Here is a 21271-nt window from a genome sequence, read left to right on the forward strand (position 1 = left end):
AATGTGCCTTATTTGATTTATTGATTTTAGTCCGGTGAGTGACGGTTATATCGCATTTTATTTCAGATTATGTTAAATAACTATGTGCGACGACGGTAAAATGGAGACTAACGGCGGTGGATCTGTCACAGAAATCGGCGGATTGAGCATTATGACTTGGAATATTAACGGGCTACGATCGTTTCAAAATTTTCCTGAAATCGTCAGGGAAGAATTCAATTGTATCAAAACAAATCCTATCCTTCCTTATTAATTTGGTTAAGTGTACCTAGTAATATTAAAGTAAAAGAATTAATTTGATAAACTAAATTTTTTTATCTTGTCGAACTTAAAATGCAGATATCTTTCTAAAAAGTGGTCCTTTTTTAAAATTAAATATATATAAGTGTGTGTGTGGGTTAAGTACTTTCTACCTTCATGGAACTTTTTTAAAACTAGCGGCTATACCCCCAGCTTCTAGGGGATCTTTATTCGAAGGAACAGGAAGAGGTTAGAAAAATTGCCTATAACCACCCGAAGACATAGATTTTAAAATGTAATAGCCTGAATTATTTCAGAATCTTGAATCTTGTCTAAAATAAAGAACCCAGTCTGTTTTTTGAGATCATAAGTTTCAGACTAGAATCCTTTTATGGGAGGAGGGTGGTCGATTGCCACTTTGAGGGGAAACCGCCGGTTTCGTAATTTAAACCTAGGCGCAAATGTTACTGCCATGCAATTTGAAAAGGGCCAATAGAAAACATTAAATTGCAGAGAGTTTGTCCTTTAATGTATGCAAAAATGAAAATTAAATTGCAAATGCACATTAGATTGTAAGTACATAATACGACCAATGTAATTTAGGAATAGGTAAATTAGGTTACCTCCCTTACCAATAATATACTTGGATATTATGACGGGGGAAATTTTGTCGTCAATTTAGGTTGCTAAAATGGACATCACTAATAAAATAGTCAGTTCGTTCATAAAGTAGGAGGGGATGGGGTAAAGGGGTGGATTTGGGCCCGGGTATAGTTTTTGGTCCGCTGCGAGATTCACTTATATATTCATTCCCTTCCCCCATATTCACCCCCAAATATTTCATTATTAAAATCGCCCGAAATATGATGATATATTCAAGAAATATCCATTTGTAAGCCATTAGATAATTGAAGTATTTCCTAGGATTACATCTAAAGCATAATTTCATATTTGACAATTTTTTTACCTGAAAACCAATACATTCTACATAGAGGATTTACTGCTGATGTAATCATTCAGTTAAAGGGTGTACTTTTTTTGGCAACATTCAAATTATCACTAACTTTGATACATATGTTTAAATAATATGGCTTGAAATCTTCATTAAAAATCTTCATTACATTTGAAAAGCTAGAGAGGTTTTTCTTGGCGATAAATGCAAAAATTCTTCTTTTTTGTCACACTGTAAAAATACAATAACACACATATACATACATAAATAGTTTTTCCAATATTCAAGTATCGCATTGAAGTGCAGTTTAAACTATCTGAATTTACTTTTATTTGCGTAATAGTCTATTGAATGGATAAGGAGGACAAGAAATAAATCTGCCCTTGTTGGGATTGTAGCTACTCTGCAATACATATTCTAATCTTTACTTGTTCAGGATAAAACTATATTTTAAGTTATAGTGGTCTCAACAAGACTTTTCGACTTAGGTTTCATGATTTATGGATTATTCTTTAAAAGATTAAATAAATCATCCAGCTTTATTAAGTTAGAATATTGTCGTCCTTGTTTGTGCAGTTCTATCTCGTTACTTTTGTATATTAAAGTTAGAACTAATAGCAAAATAAGGTTTTTCTTTATTGCATTAAAAGCATCTTACTTAAAGCTATTTAAAGAAGTACGTTTTCTTATAGAAAAAGTTTTCTCTAATTCTAATAGTAATAGGTAAGTTAAAAAGTCATTCCTGCTCAGTACAGGTTATTTTACCTAAATATATAAACTACAAAACTATTTTGCCAACTACTAATTCGTGGGGCCATGTTAAAAAGTAAATATACTGCTCAAGTTTGCCTTTTTTTTATAAAAATATAAAAGTTTTGATAACAAATCTTCTGTAGAAACCTAAAAGCTGATATTATCTGTTTCCAAGAAACCAAGGAAAGTAAATACTTAGATTTAAAATTTACGCCTTTGAGAATTGTGATAGGTATTCGTTTATTGAAAATAAAAATCACAAGAAAAAAATTATAACATAATAATATTTTTAAAAAAGCTATAAAAAAAATTGGGAAAGCTTAACTTTTATAGCATGGAAAATCTAAGAAGAAAATATCTGTAATCTAACTATTTGACCCACCAGGTTACCCGCGACATGTTACCAGAACCCTCTGCTATAATTCCTGGATATACCTCATACTACACCTTTACAAGGCAAGACTTTGAACTTAACTTAATGAAAGAAAGTAATGAAATGTTTTTTTTTTTTAATGTAACCATCTCGTAATCAGTGCACAAATCATAATGGCACTTAGAATCCGAGTATGAAACTTTGCATACGTAATCCTTTGTAGGTCTATTTTCCCTAAATCGAACAAAAAGTTGCAAAAGTAAGATTAACGGTTCATGCCAAGTTTCATAACGAAATTCTGATTCTTAGTGCCATTTGTTCACAGATACGAGATGGTTGCATTAAAAAACCCCCTATATATGTGTATTGTGTAGTAAAACTTTATGAGCCTTAGGAGAATACCAAAATCTACAAGAAGCCTATTTATTAGTTATAATATATCAAAGTTATTTAAATACATAGAAATGGAACAGCTTATTCTGGCGTGGCAACCTATGTCAAGAATAGTTGCACTCCTGTAGCTGCAGAAGATGGACTAACAGGTATTTTAGTCCGGGGGTGTGTGTGTAGTGTATTATGCACCACAATGCCATCGAAGGTGATTAGACTTTTGTGTCAGAACCTGAATTGGGACATAGTGCATTTCATTACCCTAGGTTAGGTAACTTCATTTCATATTTCAATAAAATCTAAAATGCAGCCGTTTTTGCAGGAGGTACCATTTTCTGTGAAAATTTTAGAGGAAAATTTAACAGTTTTTAGTTAATTTCTACTTCTATTTTCAACTGAAGAAAAAATCCTTTTGTGTATATACAGAATCATTGTTGTTACTTAATCTTATAAAAAAAAAAATTTAAAAACTAACCCATAATAGCCGATTTTTCATTTTGTTCAATATGGGTAAAATAAAAATATTACCATCTCCAAAGGGTTAAAATCAAAATTTCAAAGCTCTAGAATGTTGTTCATCGAAAATAAATAGCAGTTTATAAGGACTTTTTGCATCCATCTTCTCATTTAACAGGGAAAAAAACAAAAAATAGAATCTATTTTTTCAGTGTTGACATAAAAAAAGCATTTGATAAAAAACTATAAATAATAATATTTTTTATAAGTGCTAAAAAGTAATACAGACTATTCAGTCTTTACCTCTGACATTGAAATAGATGTAAAAAAGTCAATTTATTATAGCAGACAATTATAATAATTTGTTTACAAAATTTTCACCAAAGCATTACTGATAAACCAAGGACTTATTAGATAACATACTAAATGCTCCTTTGTAAAAAGATTCTATGTATTCTGTATTCTATAAGAAAATCATGTTTTCAAATGGACATTTCAAATTAAAGAGTAGCTTTTAAAAAGTACAATCTATTTAATCTTTAAAGAATTAAAATAAAGAATAAAAAAGTTTTTGAATTTTATCTTGACATACATATGACTAGCATGGCAGTATATAATTAGAAATGTAGATTGTTTTATAAATAATTCTTGTTTTTACTTGAAAAGTGTCGCTTAATTTAAACTATGTTATTCAAAAGTTGGATTCGGTAGAAAATGTGATGGAAGGTTTTATTCTACTAATCTTTCACTAACTGCTTTTACCTGGTCCCGGAATGATTTTAGGAATTTCCCCATCCCTTTGAATTAAAAGCATTAAAAGCTTCTAGATGCTAGTGGCGCATCCCCTATTTTTACATAATATGATTAAAAACAATGTTTTTCTGTTCGACTTAATCCCAAATAAACATAATTTAGAAATAGTCACAATTTTAATAATGGATGTAGAATATACATGGATATTATGACAGGGGGAAATTGTGGTCAATTAAGCTTGCTAAAATGAAACCCATGTATTGGTCAGTTTGTTCATCCAGAAAGAGGGGAGGATATAAATGTGGTAGAGGGGGAAATGTTAATTTAGCCTTATTAGAGACATGAAAATCCAAATAATAATATATCCATTATTAGTAGTGAAGCTACTCTATAATTCCAATGTCCGTTTATCTTTTTTATATTTTTTAAAACTGGTTTACTTTAGCAATGTATATAGAATACATGTATATATTAACAAGGGAAAATTTGTCGCCAATTTAGCTAGCTAATATGTACCTCGTTTATTATAGTTTGTTCATCCAGGGGGTGGATTGGGGTATTATAACTTAAGCTGGCTGTGAGAATTACTTTATTAGAGTACACGAAAATCTGGTGCAACATCCAAGTAATAGTAATATTTATATAGCATTTAGCAAATCTGCACATGGTAGAGAAAGGTACGAATCTTAGCCTAAACAAATTTCATAACTAAAGACAAAATAAAGACCTACTGCTGCTATGTCAGATGAGCGGTATCTATAGTAAAAGTAGGGGAAATGCCTTCTCTCAAAAACAAGTGCAACCAATAAACATGATCATTTTGGAAAAAGGGTATTTTACAATATAGTCTGCAATATTTTGGATCATAAGCGTGCAGAAGGGGATGTATACAACCCTATGAAACAACATTTTATGAAGAACTGCATTTCCCTTTTATCACCCTTGAATAGAGAGAGAAAGAGACAGAGAAACAAAGAGAGAGAGAGGGAGCATAAGAGAGCGTGAGTTAGAAAGACAATTTTACCTATAAAATAGACATTAAACATTCAATCTTGTCATTCTAATATACATACAGTACTAAGGTTTTCTGTCTGTATCCAAAATTCTTGGAAATCGCTGGTCCAACTTGGTTTCACTTTTATTTTGGTGTGGTTTTAGATTATTTTCAAGATCAATATCGCCCTAAAGTCAAAGGGTAGAACAACTCCTGGATCTAAAGAGATAAGACAAAGGCCAATAAATTGATGTACATCCCCAATATTGAAACACAAAACTACCTTCTTTGGAGCTTAAGATTAGTGGTTGAAACGTTTGAACGGTCAACTTAATAAACTAACCAATTAAAAAAGTTCAAAGTTGTTAAACCAACGAATAAGAAACATGATTTTAAAAATTTAAGGACTAGTGTAATAAACATTAGTATCTCTCACTCTGGGAATAGCTAGTCACTTGAAGCTACTCTTTAATTTGAAATGTCCGTTTGAAAATATGATTTTCTCATAGAATACAAATTTTTAATGAAGTATTTAGTATGTTATCCAATAAGACCTTGGTTAATGTAATTTCCACAAGAAAATTCATTTTAATTAGCTGCTATACTAAATTGACTTTTTTTACATCTATTTCAATGTCAGAGGTAAAGACTGAATAGTCTGTATTACTTTTTAGCACTTTTAAAAATATTATTATTTATAGTTTTTTTATCAAATGCTTTTTTTATGTCAACACTGAAAAATAGATTCTATTTTTGGTTTTTTTCCCTGTTAAATGAGAAGATGGATGCAAAAAGTCCTTATAAACTGCTATTTATTTTTGATGAACAACATTCTAGAGCTTTGAAATTTTGATTTTAACCCTTTGGAGATGGTAATATTTTTATTTTACCCATATTGAACAAAATGAAAAATCGGCTATTATGGGTTAGTTTTTAAATTTTTTTTTTGGATAAGATTAAGTAACAACAATGATTCTGTACATACACAAAAGGATTTTTTCTTCAGATGAAAATAGAAGTAGAAATTAACTAAAAACTGTTAAATTTTCCTCTAAAATTTTCACAGAAAATGGCACCTCCTGCAAAAACGGCTGCATTTTAGATTTTATTGAAAAGTGAAATGAAGTTACCTAACCTAGGGTAATGAAATGCACTATGTCCCAATTCAGGTTCTGACACAAAAGTCAAATCACCTTCGATGGCATTGTGGCACATGATTCATTTTTCCCCCGCTACAAAATATTTAATTTTTTTTCTCCAGAAAATGGAGAAAATATAGAAAAATGTTTCAGTACCTAATTAAAATTAAACTTTTAAATGGTAGGAAATGGACCTTGGGAATTCAGCTCTTAATACAAAAAAAATTTAATATATTTTCTCGTATTCATTCGAATCCGGTGGACAGGAACCGGTTCTCATCAATACGAAAAAACTATGTCTAGCATCGTATTATAAACCGCTTTCTACGAATATAGAAATGTACAATCATAAGATTAAAACCATTTTTTTTAGCCCCGAGGTGCCGAAGGATTCTATATCCGCGGAAAGCGGTTTATAATACGATGAAAGAAATAACTAAACTATTATCTTCATTGTTCTCAAAGCAAATATTTTATATTTTACTTGAGAAGGAAAACAAAATGATTATGTGACTGCTTTTTTTTTAATCTGTAAGATTATTGTGTTGTTTGAATTACATGGTTCTTATTTTTATTTTGTCTTATTTAGGTTATTTATCAAAACCTGGCTGTGAAATTGGAGGTACGCGCTTAATAAATCAAGAATTTACACAGGTATACGTTTTATGCTTTTCGTTTATCAGATTTCTATATATTTCCTAGGCAGTTTTCTTTAATATTTTAAAATGTTTTGGGGGCTTAAATTGAGATAAAATAGTTTCGATGTGTTATTTTAATTGCATTTTGTTAAATTGTCAACCTATATTTTGTATTTTAAGGTACCTTTAGAATCTACTTTAAACTTGATTTATCTTGAAAAATTGCGACTCTGGTTAAATCAAATTTAGTTAGGTACCTATTTAAAAAAATGTATAGCTTCGAAACCTATTAATATTCTCTGGATTAGAACCGGTTCTCAGCTTTACTGAAAAATCATGTATATTACCGTATTACGGAAATTTTTCATGAATATTAAAATAAAACTAATACTAGTTTTGTTAGCCATGGGCCTTTAGTCCCTCTGGGGTAACAAAACTGGTTTTAATCCTATATTTTTTTTATTTTAATATTCGCGGAAAGCTTGTCTACAATAACTATGCTTTTATAATCAGGAAGAATTAAAGAGTTTGGATAGCGAGGGCAGATGCGTGATAACAAAACACAAGCTAAATATTGAAGAAAATAAACAAGATAAAAAGATTCAGCATCTTATTCTTATCAATGTTTACTGTCCAAGGTAGGTAATTTTATTTTATTTCATAATTTGCCTTTGCCGCCAGATATCTGTTACAACCTATATTAAGTTAATTAATCGAGCCACCATATCATTTTAAAAATCTGGAGCCGGATTTGTCATGTTTTAATTTATTTGCCTTATTAAAAAGTAACAGCATTACTGTCTTTTGTCTATACCGAAGGACCTCTATGACCCGATATGGTTCTCCTTTACATGACCCGATATGGTTATCCTTTACAATGTATTTTTTTTTATTTTGGGGGAGGGTACCACCAATCTCGCAATAGAAATTGCCCTTATTAAAAATGGCCTCCCCCCATACAATTTGATGTTATTTTCCTTTTTAAACTTAAGTGCCTCCAGGGGCGAAGCCGCTAGAAATATGAATTATTCACAAAATATTGTAATATGTAAAACTTTTATATTTTAATTATAATTTTGTTTGTAAGGGCAGACCCAGAGAGAGAGGACAGGAAGGAGTTTAAACTCAAGTTTTATAAAGCTCTGGATATTAGGGCTAACACTCTGGCAGGTAAGTGTATTTGATATTCAAACAGTGGTGTTTGTTTTCCATTATATTTGAATTTTTTCCTCTCTCTTTTCTGTTTTATATTCAATTTATACAATAAATATAGAGAATATTTCCTTAATTTTAATTTCTTTCGTTGGGAGGGCGGGGGGGTTATGAGATATACACCCCTGTATTCAAATATTGCTAAAAATAGGGAGTCTACTTTTTAATCGTTGTAATATCTATTAGTAGCTTATTGTTTGTAATTTTGTCTTATTCACAAGAAGCTTCTTAGGAAATATTTATTTAGCTTGTATGTTAACTTTGTTTGTAATAATAAAACTTATTTGTTTTTTAGAAGAGGGAAATCATGTAATTGTGCTTGGTGATGTAAATACTTCTCATAGGTAGTTATTAATATTATTTTTTTTTAATATGTAAAAAAAAATATGTAAAAATATGAAAAAATATGTAGCAAAAGGAACAAAATAAAGAGTACTTAAAACATTTTTCCATTTTTACCTTCTTGGGAAAAAAACTAGTGGGGAAAAAATTAATCTTGTGCAGAATATTCACCACTGTTTAAAACAATAGAACTATAGGTATATATTAATATTGTAATTGTGTCATATAATATTAAATCGATGCCCTAATAGTTATAACATTTAGTTTATTTAAGTCCAATTTCTCTTTTCCTCTTTTAAATAGTTTTGATTTTGAAATATTACATAAGTAAGAAAATCACATTGTATATTTATGAAATTTTTTTTATTTTCAAGAGAGTTAGACCACTGTGATCCATACGACGAATTTCATGATCATCCGGGCAGACGATTTCTTGATCACTTTCTTAATATTGATAATGAGTCCAGTTCACAAGAACGTAAACATTCAGTTCAGGTATAAATAATAATTACAAAAAAAAAGAATATTTAAAGAGATTAGTTATTTTTCGCCTCGTATCATAGACAGCTTTCCGCAGACATTAATGTGAAAAATTGTAAGATTAGAACCAGTTATTTAGTCCTGATAACTGGTTCTAATCCAGCGGATATTAAACGGTATCGAAGACAAAGTTAGAAGGATATTTTTTGCTCCAGTATAGTAGATATCGAGTGGTAAGGGGGCAGTACATCCATTTTAAAACCAAGAGTGGATTGTTTAAAGTTAGAACATTCTAGTATGAATGAAACAAACTATAAACGGATAAAATGAAGGATTAAATATTGGAAATTGTAGGAAATGCGGCAAGTTGCATTCTAAAATTGATGACCAATATTTTCATGCTTATTTTAGGTTAGGTTAAGTACAAATTATAATGGCTCAATAGGGTTAGTACCCCAAATAGAAAGAGGTTTAAGCACACCGCAGGTGTTCGAAATGATATTTTGATCTATCAGATCTTTAAAATCAGCCTTCCTTTTTAGATATATGGATAATTCTTTATAATCTATATTTTTGTTACAGAAAAGCTCAGAAACCTCCATATCAGATGGTTGGCAGTGTGAACGGGTCAATATCAAAGAAAATCAATTTCATGATGCATTTAGAATCATTCATGGGTAAGATATGCACTTCTCTGTACTTGTTGTAGTGTAGCTACTCTTCCACTATGAGTTATCTTTATTTTTAGTTTTCTGTATGCCTATAGCCTATAGGGTTTGCAAGTAAATTATAAAGATGCAAATTAAAAGTGTAGAAGATAAATGGTGCGTTAGACATCTTTTCAATAACTATTTCTTTGTGTGCTCTGCACTAAAAATGTTTAATTATTATCCTTGTTAAGACTTCAATAATCAGTAACTTAAAATATTCCTAGAATAAGTTACATACTGAAAATCAGCACTTGTTTCTTGCACTAAATAAATTGAATGTGTGGATTTTGTGTTAACTTTAGAACTTATAGCCTTATATGTGTTGAAATATTGTTAAAAATGCAGTCTCTGCGCAGTAATATGCACGTAATATACCACAGTGCACACAAGTAAATAGCATTAATCAACCAGAGGTGAATTCTTAAAAAACTTTAGTCCCACTAAAATCAGTGAGGCAAACTAAAAATTTAGAGGGGATAATTTTGCCTCACTAAAATTTTAGTGGAGCAAAAGTTTTTTTAAAGAATTCACCTCAGGAATATACTTAGTTAAAGCAAAAAATCTTTATATTGTTTATTTTTTGTTTAGATTTTCTAAATCAATGAGCATCCAGTATACCTATAATTTACTAAGTCCGTAGGTTTACAAAAATATTTTTTAAAACAAAATACCTAACGCTATTTCTATATCTTAGGTCTCGAAGCCAAGCTTTCACGTGTTGGAATACCAAAATGAATTGCAGATCTACAAATTACGGAACAAGAATCGATTATATTTTAATTTCTCATCTAATGAAACAATATCTAAAGTAAGTCAAACAGTAAATAAACACGGCTTAATATACGGTTAATTTATAGTTCGTTGGTAGAGTAGCTTTTTAATCTAAAATAAGGGGGGGGGGGAAGTTCTGACACATTTGCGTAAACGGTGAGTATAGGCTTTATCTTTGGACTGAGAGGATAGGTTATTAGGGATAAAATCATTCTTATATGATGAATTTCCCCCAGATTTAAGATTTTTTGGATAGGCCTCCAGGTTCCGGAGCTCCAGGCCTCCAGGTGGTTACTGTACAGGTAAAATTGAAAAATTTTTTTTTTTTTTTTTAAGTTACAGGTCAACTTATAAAACAAACTATGCATCTTTTTTAATATTATTCACATATTTGAAGAAAAAATATGCATATTTTGTTTTATAAGTTGATTTTTAACTTAAAAAAAAATTTTTTTTTTTCATTTTTACCTGTACAGAGACCACCTGGAGGCCTGGAGCTCCGGAACCTGGAGGCCTATCCAAAAAATCTTAAATCTGGGGGAAATTCATCATATAAGAATGATTTTATCCCTAATAACCTATCCTCTCAGTCCAAAGATAAAGCCTATACTCACCGTTTACGCAAATGTGTCAGAACTTCCCCCCCCCCCCCTTTTTTGTTTCATTTAAAGAATTGTTTTACTCCTTCCTGTTTTAGAAAGCTGCGTATTCCCTTTAGCTTAGGTGGTAGTCCTGCTGAGTTATTTCAAAAAATGGGGGGTGTGGGTAGTCAGTGCTCGATAGGGACTTTTCGGGAAAGTAATAAGCTTTCTAACATAAATTTATTATTGATTATTTAAGAGACTGTGATATACATGCTGACATACTGGGATCTGATCATTGCCCGGTCACTGCTAATTTCAACTTGAAAATAATTCCAGGAAATTTACAGCTTATTTGAAATATTTGTTTCCCTGGTTTGTATCGGGTTTGAGTCACCATCTTTGTCCGTGTCCCCTCTAAGAATTATTATTGAAACACATTTATTGTTTTTGCGCAGGTTTTTACACTTTTGTATGATTTTATCATGTTGGGGAAAGCCATGTCAATCACAAATGATCCACAAAATTTATTATATTAGATATTTTGTATTATCCTGTTTTTTTAAACCACAGACAAGTTAATGAACTAATGCAAAAAAAACTGTAAAACTCATAATCAGGCCAGAAACCACCTCCATCTGCAACCAAATTCTACCCTGAGTTTCAAGGTCGCCAGCTAAACCTGAAAGATATGTTGGCAACCTCCAGCCAAAAAGCAACCGTGCCAGTAAACACTACCACAAATGCCACTAAAAGGCCCCTGCAAAGTTCTACTTTAGCACCACCTGCAGCCAAAAAATCAAAACAGGCATTAAAAAATTGATGAAAATTCTAAAAAAAAAATTATTTACTTACGTCTAGTAATGGGACAATCTTATAATTCTATACTGCTATACTTTTAGAACATAGGTATTGTATATGAATCAAAGAACAAGAATGGCAAGCATTTGATGGATTTTATTTATACTATAGGTACCTAATAATTTCGAATATAAGATCTTTACAAAATTCTGATTGTTTTGTTTATTTTCATGTATGAGGGTTAACTTAAAGCAACTGAATTCAACTTGAAATAGCTAAAAAATGTTTAGCGTAAACACAGGGGTGTATATTCAGCAAATTTGTCACTGCTGAAGGTGTTGGGAGAATTTTTAAAAATGTCAATGGGGGGGGGGGGGTTGATAATGTAAAAATTAAGAGAACTTAAAACATTTTTTTTTCCATTTTCTCCCCTCCTTGGTAAAGAAAAAATATAAGAATATGTTGGAGGGGGGATAATATAAATAAAAAAAATGAGCTCTGAAAATATTTTTCCCCTTCCTTGCTGGAATAAACCAGGAGTGGAAAAAAATATAAAAATTTCTTTCCAATTCTTTTGTCCGTGATTTTGTTAAAATTGTCACAGAATTTTTATCTTGATTTCTGAAACAGGCTCCTACAAAAATAACCAACTTTTTCACATCCAAGAAGCAAGATGTGAATATAAATGTTGAAGTGGTTAAAACAGCTACAGAGGAGATTGTGCACAATGAAAATAATTCTGTGCAAGAAAATGATGTAACACAAACTATAATGGAAGAAGTGTCTTTAGTCAGAAAGGTATCAATTATTTTATGTGCTATTAATCTTACTTGAGCTGGTAAATTCGACCCCCCCATTTTTATTTTAGTTTCTAAAAGATAAAGTAAAATTCCCCTTAATTTTTTGGAGTGGGTGGGTATTAGTCCTTTAAAAACCCGTTTGACCGAATTTTTAGCAATGATAGCCGATGATCATATCCAGCGAGGCAAAAATGTTTTTTTTAAGAACCCACCTTATGTATCATATAATCAGTGTTCTGGAGCCAGAGCCGGGAGCAGCAACATTTTTGGTGGAGCCGGATCCGGAGCCGTATTTTTCGTTAAAAACGGCTCCGGCTCCGGACTAGCTAAAAATGATTTTTAAAAGTAATATTATAATTTGGCAACGGTCTATTTCCATATAATAAACTGAAAAATAGACACACATCCTTCTACTTTTATATAGCTTTAATCAAATAAAAGCAAAATATTTTATATTATTTATTTTATTTTATCAAATTCAATAATGAAAAAAAATGATATATTAATTTTAAGGTAGGAGCCGGAGCTGGAGCCGGAGCCGCATCAAAATTATACGGTCCGGCACCCTGCATATAATAATGGAAAATTGTGACATATTTTTATCTTCAGGCTCCACCTCCTTAGTAATTTTCGTTCTTGCATGAAACTTGACTGGTTTTTATGTACATTTTTAAGATAACTATTTTGTTAAGGAGAACAAGGCGGCTTGGGGTAAACTGTTTAAAGCACCAAAACCTGTCCCTCTATGCGCTGGGCATCAGGTGATTTATTCATTATTCGTGTGGCTGATACACTCTATAACTTGGATGTTTACGTCGCAATGTTGGAGATAGACAGATCTATGGTATTGGAATAAATAATATTGCTTGACTGTTCTTCTTAAGGATTTGCATCCTTGTATGAAGTAAGATTATTTTCTATTGGAAATATTGAAAGTCATCACTAGGGATGGCAATCCGTAAAATTTTCTTACAAGAATCCGTCCAAAAAAAAGGCGGATTCCCGCGGATTCCGGATTCTAGCAATATTTTTAAAGGCTTTTTTTTAAATTAAAAAATTAAGTGCTACATATATCCTAAAAATTAATGTTATTTGTGTTCTCTATAATTCTCTTCCAAGAATAGAACCAAATAAAAAAAATATATAGATAATGATGATAATCTTTGCCTTCAAAAAGGCGGAGTTGAAAGAAAAAAACTCAAGACGCTAATTTTAGCCTACCAATTAAGAATCCGAATTCGCTATTAAAAAACAGATTACGGATTCGGATTCCAAAATTGGCTAAAAATTGGGCGGATTCCGGATCCTGGATTCGGATACGGATTGCCAACCCTAGTCATCACTTGTTCATCAATCTTAAATATAAAAAAATCTACATTTTTTCTTACATATCTAAACATATTTATGATATTAAAAATTGTATTTTTTTTAAATTTTATAATATATTTTTAACATTGAGTAGGATATTGGTCAAAATTCAAACTATCCCAAAAACAACCCACAACTGTGGCTCAACAGTCAACACGTAGCGCACTCGCTCGTGGAGGTTATAGATTCGAATCCCTAGAATAGATTCGCTTAACACCGCGTCATAACTAAAGACGTTAAAAATTGTTCCTACTGCTTCTTTGTCAGGTGCGCGACAATAATAGTTAGAGTAAGGGGAATGCCATGGCCCAAAGCAGGTGCAGTTAGGACTTCTCAGACAAAGGTCGTGCAATCAAAGGGTTGGTTGTCTGATGGGTGTTACTTAACCTAATATCACGGGTGTTTAAACAGAAAATTAGACATTTGGCTCCCCTTGGTTATCCTGGGTTGTTGGACCATGGCGTTTGAATATCATAGACAGCATCTCCGTCCGTATGAGGTAAATGACAAAAACAAATAGGTAAAGAATCATTATTCACATTTTAACCCAAAAATATTTCAGGAAGAATGTGTAAAGCGTAAGGTGACCAAGAAAGGACCCAACCAAGGGAGGGAGTTCTATTGTTGTGCCCGTGGGGAGGGGAGGGCGGATGACCCCAACGCGCGTTGCAACTTCTTTAAATGGGCTGTAATACGATGACTTTAATTGTATTATCACATGATTGTCTAAATCAAAGAAAAGGACAAATAAGTTTCTACAGCACAGACAGAAAATTGTTTTTAAATTATCCAACTTTAAATCTGGAAATTTACTTTCAATTTAATTCTTAGTAAAATTGTAAGCCTATTTCTCATTAACCCTATAATTCATTCAGTCCCTTAATAATATAAAAATTGTAATATTATTGTTTGTTGTTCATTAATGATATGTGATAAAAGAAAAAAAACTCTACTAATATGTATATATGATACCTTTATAATATGTACCTGGCATTTTTCTATACAATTCTCGACTTTTCAGAGCAATAGCACTTGGTCAATAAAAATGGAGGCGTTACCTGAGAGCGCGCTGTCCAAGGTTGTGGGCAAGATCCTCTGCTGCGAATGTGGAACACCCATAGGCAAATTCCTTATCATGTACAACCCTACCATGAGAATGGAATGATAGGACAAGGATTTACATTAGCGGCGTAGCATTAATATGTTATAAAACAACAATATAATAGTTCAAAATCTGAATGGGTTTGGTTAGGGCACCAGCTTTCAGTACAGAGGTTAATTCTTTAAAAAACTTACAAGTAGGTCAGTGGCCGTATAGGTTTTAGTTAAGTTAAAACCTCTAATCTAAATTGAGTCCGAGTTTTAAGTTTTAAGTATTATATACGAGAAACACGCAGCTCAGAGCACCTCTTGCTTTTCCCTATAATTGTTGTTTCTCATTTCTGTTATCCTTATACTAAAGTAACAGGATGTTTGTTTGTCTGTGTCTGTACCGAAGGATCTCGCTAACCGCTGAACCGATCAGGTTCTCCTTAACAGGGTAGCTTCTTATAGGTCCCGGGAAGGTTTACAACTATTTTCTAAGGGGTGGGACACTCCCAACCCTCCAAAAAAATGAAAAATCCCCATCCCCTCCAAAAAAAATTTAAAATTTTTTTAAAATAAAATTAAAAATGAGTGGGATCCCCCCCCAAAAAATAAAAAAAATTTCGCCCCCCCCCCCCCCAACTTTTTTTAACTTTTTCTTTTAAAATCTAAAATAAGAAATTGGGTTATTAAATTCGACTCTCTCCTCTTCAAGTGCCCCTAGAGGTCTCTAGGGGCGTAGCCGCTAGTTATTAATACAACAATAACGTATAGAACTTGGAATATAGGAATGGATTTATTATTACTTGGATCTTACACCAGATTATCATGTACTCAAATAAAGTGAAACTTGTAGCTGGCTGAAATAACGATCCACCCATTTTACCCCTACAGAATGAAAGAACTGACCAATAAGTGATGTCCATGTTAGCAACCTAAATTTACGACAATTTTTTCCCTGTCCGAATATCCTCGTACAATATACTTTAGATTCATTAAGCTAGTACAAAATACGGAATCATTTTAGATGCAAATCCTGCTAATATGTGTGTTGCTTGTCTCAGGACACAGGTTGATATCACAGAGGGTATTCCTAAACAGGTAAATATCCTTACAAGATCTCACAATTATTCATCAGGACTGGACGTCTCTAAAATTTGGTCTATAGATATTAGATATGTTTGTTTGAATATTGCTGAGGAATTATCATGAATTCAAATGAAGATATGTAGAATAAGTTCCCATGCTATGATTACTTTACTCTTGTTAATTAAAATATTCTGATATATTTTTCTTGCTATGTTCGTTTTAAAAATAAAACAATCTCCTAATTTCACTTGAAGTTTTTGAAACATATATTTAAATCTAATGAAATTATTAAAACATTCTTTTATTCACTGAGTTTATGATTATAAGTTTAAGTTCTTGACTCTTCCTTAATGCATGTACTATACTGTTTGCACAAATTCCTGAGATATCGAGAAAGTGAAAGCTCGAGATAATTAATCTTGTAAACTTGATTCATTTTTTTTATTCATTCCAGTGGATTTTATGAATTAGGGATGTATTATTGAAATTATTGTTGAATTTTTGTTCTTATGAAGGTGTACATTACAAAAAGTGTCGTTTCTTTGAAAGAGGCCCTAGCTTTATGCTACTACTGTAATTTTAAAATCCAATTGAGTTTATTCATAGATATAAGTAAAAGGATATGCAGTAGCTTGTTAAATCTAACATTAGCCTATAGTTCAGAAAAATGTATTAGGTAGCTTATAATGTAAGCTAACTAAAATTGTAGATTAGATTAATATTTGCGGCATTGCCTTATCCCCCAAGTCTGGAAATATATAATACCTAATTAGCCTTTGACATAAATTGTTTATTATTATCATAACTTGTCTTATTCTGACGAACGTACTAAGCCTTAAAAAGAACCGAGCTTTACCAAGTATTAAAATACTGTTTTTATTCATCACTACATCCACTGACTATTAATCTAATGTTCAGGTCACTATTCATTGGTGCAAATTCTGTGAAAGGTATTTGAATCCTCCAAATCAGTGGGTGGCAGCCTCGCTGGAATCCAGGTATGAACCAGAGACATAGGAATATCAACGACAAGTTAAACTATCGTTCTACAAATCAATAGTAAAGTTCTCCTTTTTTAGCTTGTGTAAGAAATGTTGGCAGATTAATTTATCCTTACATCCATGAATGTCAAGTTAATACACTAATAGAAGGTGCAATTAATGGGGTTTATTTTTATACCGACTCTTTCTTTTTGTAGGGTGTAGCAACATCCCCAAGATAGATATAAAGGGGGGGGGGCGTAATGACATAAGCTCTTAAACCGTGAGCAAAATGGTCTAAATATTGAGCTAGACCCTTCAAACTTGGTATATAAGCTTAGTCCTATAGATATTACATCTAAATGGCAAAAAAATCCAAAATTTTTTATTTTTAGGTTAGGTTAGGTAAGAAAAACCCTGCGGAAATGGGGTTTTTAGGCTTTTTTTGGTCTATTTTGATGTGGAAACTTGCCTTAAATTGTTTTTTCTTAGAGTTTTAACTTAAATACACTGTATCTGTTCATATGGACATTATTTAAGATGATTTAGCAAGTCGGGGACCGACCCCAGGGGGCTAGGTGGGTGGCCCGCAGGGGTTAAGTTCATTTTTCCCAATATATTTGTGATACATCAAATTATAGGTTTTTTAGGTCAAGGAACTCAAATTCAGAGCTAAAATAAGCATTAGACTAATCTGAAGCTAGCCCCAGCGGGCTAGGTTGGTGGCCCGCAGGGGTTAAGTGCATTTTTTCTAATATATATCTTGTTATATATCAAACTATAGGTTTTTTAGGTCAAGAAACTCAAATTCTGAGCGAAAATTAGCATTAGACTGACCTGAAGCTAACCCCCCCGGGCTAGGTTGGTTTTCTGCATGGCTTAAGAGCATTTACCTAACCTAACCTAAAACTTACTTATATTTTCACAGGTTTTTTTCTTGAATAAACTGTGTCTATTAATGAGGACTTTATTTAAGATGATCCAGCAAGTCGGGGACCGACCCCAGCCGGCTAGGTGGGTGGCCTGCAGAGGTTAAGTGCATTTTTCCCAATATATATGTTGCGATACATCAAATTATAAGTTTTTTAGGTCAGTTAACTCAAATTCAGAGCTAGAAGTAGCATAAGACTAATCTGAAACTAGCCCCAGCGGGCTAGGTTGGTGGCACGCAGGGGTTAAATGCATTATTTCCAATATAGATCTTGTTATATATCAAAATAAAGGTTTTTAAGGTCAAGAAACTCAAATTCAGAGCTAAAATTGGCATAAGACTTACCTGAAGCTAACCCCTGCGGGCTAGGTAGATTTTCCACAGGGCTTATGTGCATTTTACCTAACCTAACCTAGAAACTTACTTATTCTTTTTGGTTTTTTCCTTGAATAAACTGTGTCTATTAATGAGGACATTATTTTAGATAATCCAGCAAGTTGGGGACCGACCCCAGCGGGCTAGGTGGGTGGCCCTTAGGGGTGTAGTGCATTTTTTCTATAGTATGTGTTGTCATACATTAAATTATAGGTTTTTTATGTCAAGAAACTCAAATTCAGAGCTATTTTAAGCATTAGACTGACCTAAGGCTAACCCCCGCGGATTAGATGGGTGGCCTGCAGGGGCAAATTTTCCAAATTATGTGTTGTTATACATCAAACTATAGGTTTTTAAAGTCGTGAAAGTACCCCTTTGAATTTCTGGACCTAAAAAACCTATAATTTTATGTATGTCAACTAAAAATGCACTTAACCCCTGCGGGCCACGCACCTAGCCTGCTGGGGTCTTGAATCTTAAACAATGTTCTAATAAAAAGACACAGTTTATTCCAGAAAAAAACCATAAAAAAAAGGTTCTAGGTTAGGTTAGGTAAAATGCACTTAAGACTTGCAGGCAACCCACCTAGCCCGCTGGGGCTAGCTTCAGATTAGTCTGATGCTTTTATTAGCTGTAAATTTGAGTTTCTTGACCTTAAAAACCTATAGTTGGATGTATGACAACACATACTTTAAAAAAATGAATTTAACCCCTGAGGGACACCCACCTAGCCCGCTGGGGTCAGTCTTCGACTTGCTGGATCATCTGAAATAAGGTCCTCATGAATGGACAGTTTATTTGAAAAAAAACCTAAAAAAAAAATATTAAATGTAAGTTTCTAGGTTAGGTTAGGTAAAATGCACTTAAGCCCTGTGGGCTACCTATCTAGCCCGCTGGGGTTAGCTTCAGATTAGTCTAATGCTTATTTCAGCTCTGAATTTGAGTTCTTTGACCTAAAAAACATATAATTGGATTTATCACAACATATATATTGGGGAAAATGCACTTAACCCCTGCAGGCCACCCACCTAGCCCGCTGGGGTCGGTCTTCGACTTGCTGAATCATCTGAAATAAGGTCCTCATGAATGGACAGTTTATTCTAGAAAAAAAAACCTAAAAAAAATAATAAATGTAAGTTTCTAGGTTAGCTTAGGTAAAATGCACTTAAGCCCTGTGGGCAACCCAGCTAGCCCGCTGGGGTTAGCTTCAGATTATTCTAATGCTTATTTTAGCTCTGAATTTGAGTTCTTTGACCTAAAAAATCATATCATTTGATGTATCACATCATATATATTGGGAAAAATGCACTTAACCCCTGCGGGCCACCCACCTAGCCCGCTGGGGTCGGTCCGACTTGCTGGATCATCTTAAATAAAGTCTTCATTAATAGACACAGTTTATTCAAGAAAAAAACCTGTAAAAATATAAGTAAGTTTCTAGGTTAGGTTAGGTTAGGTAAATGCTCTTAAGCCCTGCAGAAAACCAACCTAGCACAGGGGGGTTAGCTTCAGGTCAGTCTAATGCTAATTTTCGCTCAGAATTTGAGTTTCTTGACCTAAAAAACCTATAGTTTGATATATAACAAGATATATATTAGAAAAAATGCACTTAACCCCTGCGGGTCACCAAACTAGCCCGCTGGGGCTAGCTTCAGATTAGTCTAATGCTTATTTTAGCTCTGAATTTGAGTTCCTTGACCTAAAAAACCTATAATTTGATGTATCACAACAAATATGTTGGGAAAAATGAACTTAACCCCTGCGGGCCACTCACCTAGTCCCCTGGGGTCGGTCCCCGACTTGCTAAATCATCTTAAATAATGTCCATATGAATAGATACAGTGTATTTAAGTTAAAACCCTAAGAAAAAACAATTTAAGGCAAGTTTCCACATCAAAATAGACCAAAAAAAGCCTAAAAACCCCATTTCCGCAGGGTTTTTCTTACCTAACCTAACCTAAAAATAAAATTTTTTGGATTTTTTTGCCATTTAGATGTAATACCTATAGGACTAGGCTTATATACCAAGTTTGAAGGGTCTAGCTCAATATTTAGACCATTTTGCTCACGGTTTAAGAGCTTATGTCATTACGCCCCCCCCCCTTTTTCGGTCACCTATAATGAGTTTCCCTGTAAAGGGGATCCACAACGTTTTAACTATTACAGAGATCTTGTGGTTCACACAGTGACAGGCAGAAAGCACCCTACCTCTTTTTTATAAGGATTGTTAGGTTTTTAAAGTAACTTTAAATGCATGTGTAAAGAATTAATATTTTTATAACAGTGTTTTTTTTATTTGGTTGTAAACAATAAATAAAACTTGAAATAAATGTATAGACTCTTGACCGTCAAATTCATTTGTATAACATAACCTAATAATAGAGTTGCTGCGCAACTGAAAAATAATATATCCTCTATACTTAGTTTCTTTACCATTTTGAAATATATACTAAAATGAAATAAAAATCCACTGAAATATTGTGCATAGTTCTCTTTTATTAGAAGAGTAAAATAAAAATAGTATTTAAGAGAATTTTTCTTTGCAAAAGTGCACAAACTTAATGACTAATTCAAGCAGTATGCACAGGAGTATGGGAACAAGTAAATAAGTTTTATATTTAATATTTATGTTTAGATGTAAAGTCAACGATCAATGAAATAAATTCTTCTTTTAAAAAGAAGAATTGTGCAGTTTTACATCATTTTGTTTGATAAACACTGAAAAATGTAATTTTTGATATTAACAGTTTTACTAAAAGATGGTTAGAAAAATTACAATAATACCATTAAACATTAAGACTTTTGTGGATCTATCCCTCCTCATTTGACAGATTATATATTTTTATATGATAATAATGTTTAAAATATTTTCTTAAAAACTTAAATCTTAGGTAGTCTTTGAATATCTAGTAAAAGAAAAAGTTTATAAAGTCAGTAATATGTAATGATGAATCCAAATTATTATATATTCCACAAAAATAGAAATACTTTTAAAGTCCTGCTTTGAACCCTTTATTCCTGAGCATATAACTAGTACAGGAAAGCCTTTATAGCGGA

At 32.4% G+C, this 21271-nt stretch overlaps 2 protein-coding genes across 4 annotated transcripts in view; both read left to right on the top strand.

The window, feature by feature from the left end:
- The first annotated feature begins 80 nt into the window (after window positions 1-80).
- LOC145303936 (DNA-(apurinic or apyrimidinic site) endonuclease 2-like) lies at window positions 81-14775 on the top strand. Of its 3 annotated transcripts, none has more exons than XM_080145614.1 (16): window positions 81-205; window positions 2087-2126; window positions 2329-2401; window positions 2781-2860; window positions 6640-6704; window positions 7202-7326; window positions 7776-7858; window positions 8196-8244; window positions 8617-8737; window positions 9305-9399; window positions 10127-10240; window positions 11044-11120; window positions 11402-11592; window positions 12216-12383; window positions 13078-13146; window positions 14316-14775. In XM_080145614.1, exons 1-16 carry the CDS (start codon window positions 83-85, stop codon window positions 14451-14453), a joined length of 1611 nt encoding a protein of 536 aa, XP_080001740.1. In that variant the 5' UTR covers window positions 81-82; the 3' UTR covers window positions 14454-14775. The 3 variants fall into 3 exon arrangements, with proteins under 3 accessions (XP_080001740.1, XP_080001730.1, XP_080001746.1); XM_080145604.1 differs by having other exon boundaries at window positions 83-208; window positions 2090-2126; XM_080145620.1 differs by having other exon boundaries at window positions 83-208; window positions 2090-2126; window positions 8199-8244.
- Nmd3 (60S ribosomal export protein NMD3) overlaps window positions 14731-21271 on the top strand; it is a 29627-nt gene continuing 23086 nt past the window's right edge. The window contains exons 1-3 of the mRNA XM_080145646.1: window positions 14731-14874; window positions 15867-15940; window positions 16847-16926. Of these exons, the coding sequence (XP_080001772.1) occupies window positions 14799-14874; window positions 15867-15940; window positions 16847-16926 (230 nt within the window). The 5' untranslated portion in view covers window positions 14731-14798. The remainder of the gene's footprint in view (window positions 14875-15866; window positions 15941-16846; window positions 16927-21271) is intronic.

This window comes from Acartia tonsa, chromosome 2, assembly GCF_053477335.1.
Source record: "Acartia tonsa isolate MP-2025a chromosome 2, ASM5347733v1, whole genome shotgun sequence".
In the NCBI taxonomy this organism is placed as follows: domain Eukaryota; kingdom Metazoa; phylum Arthropoda; class Copepoda; order Calanoida; family Acartiidae; genus Acartia; species Acartia tonsa.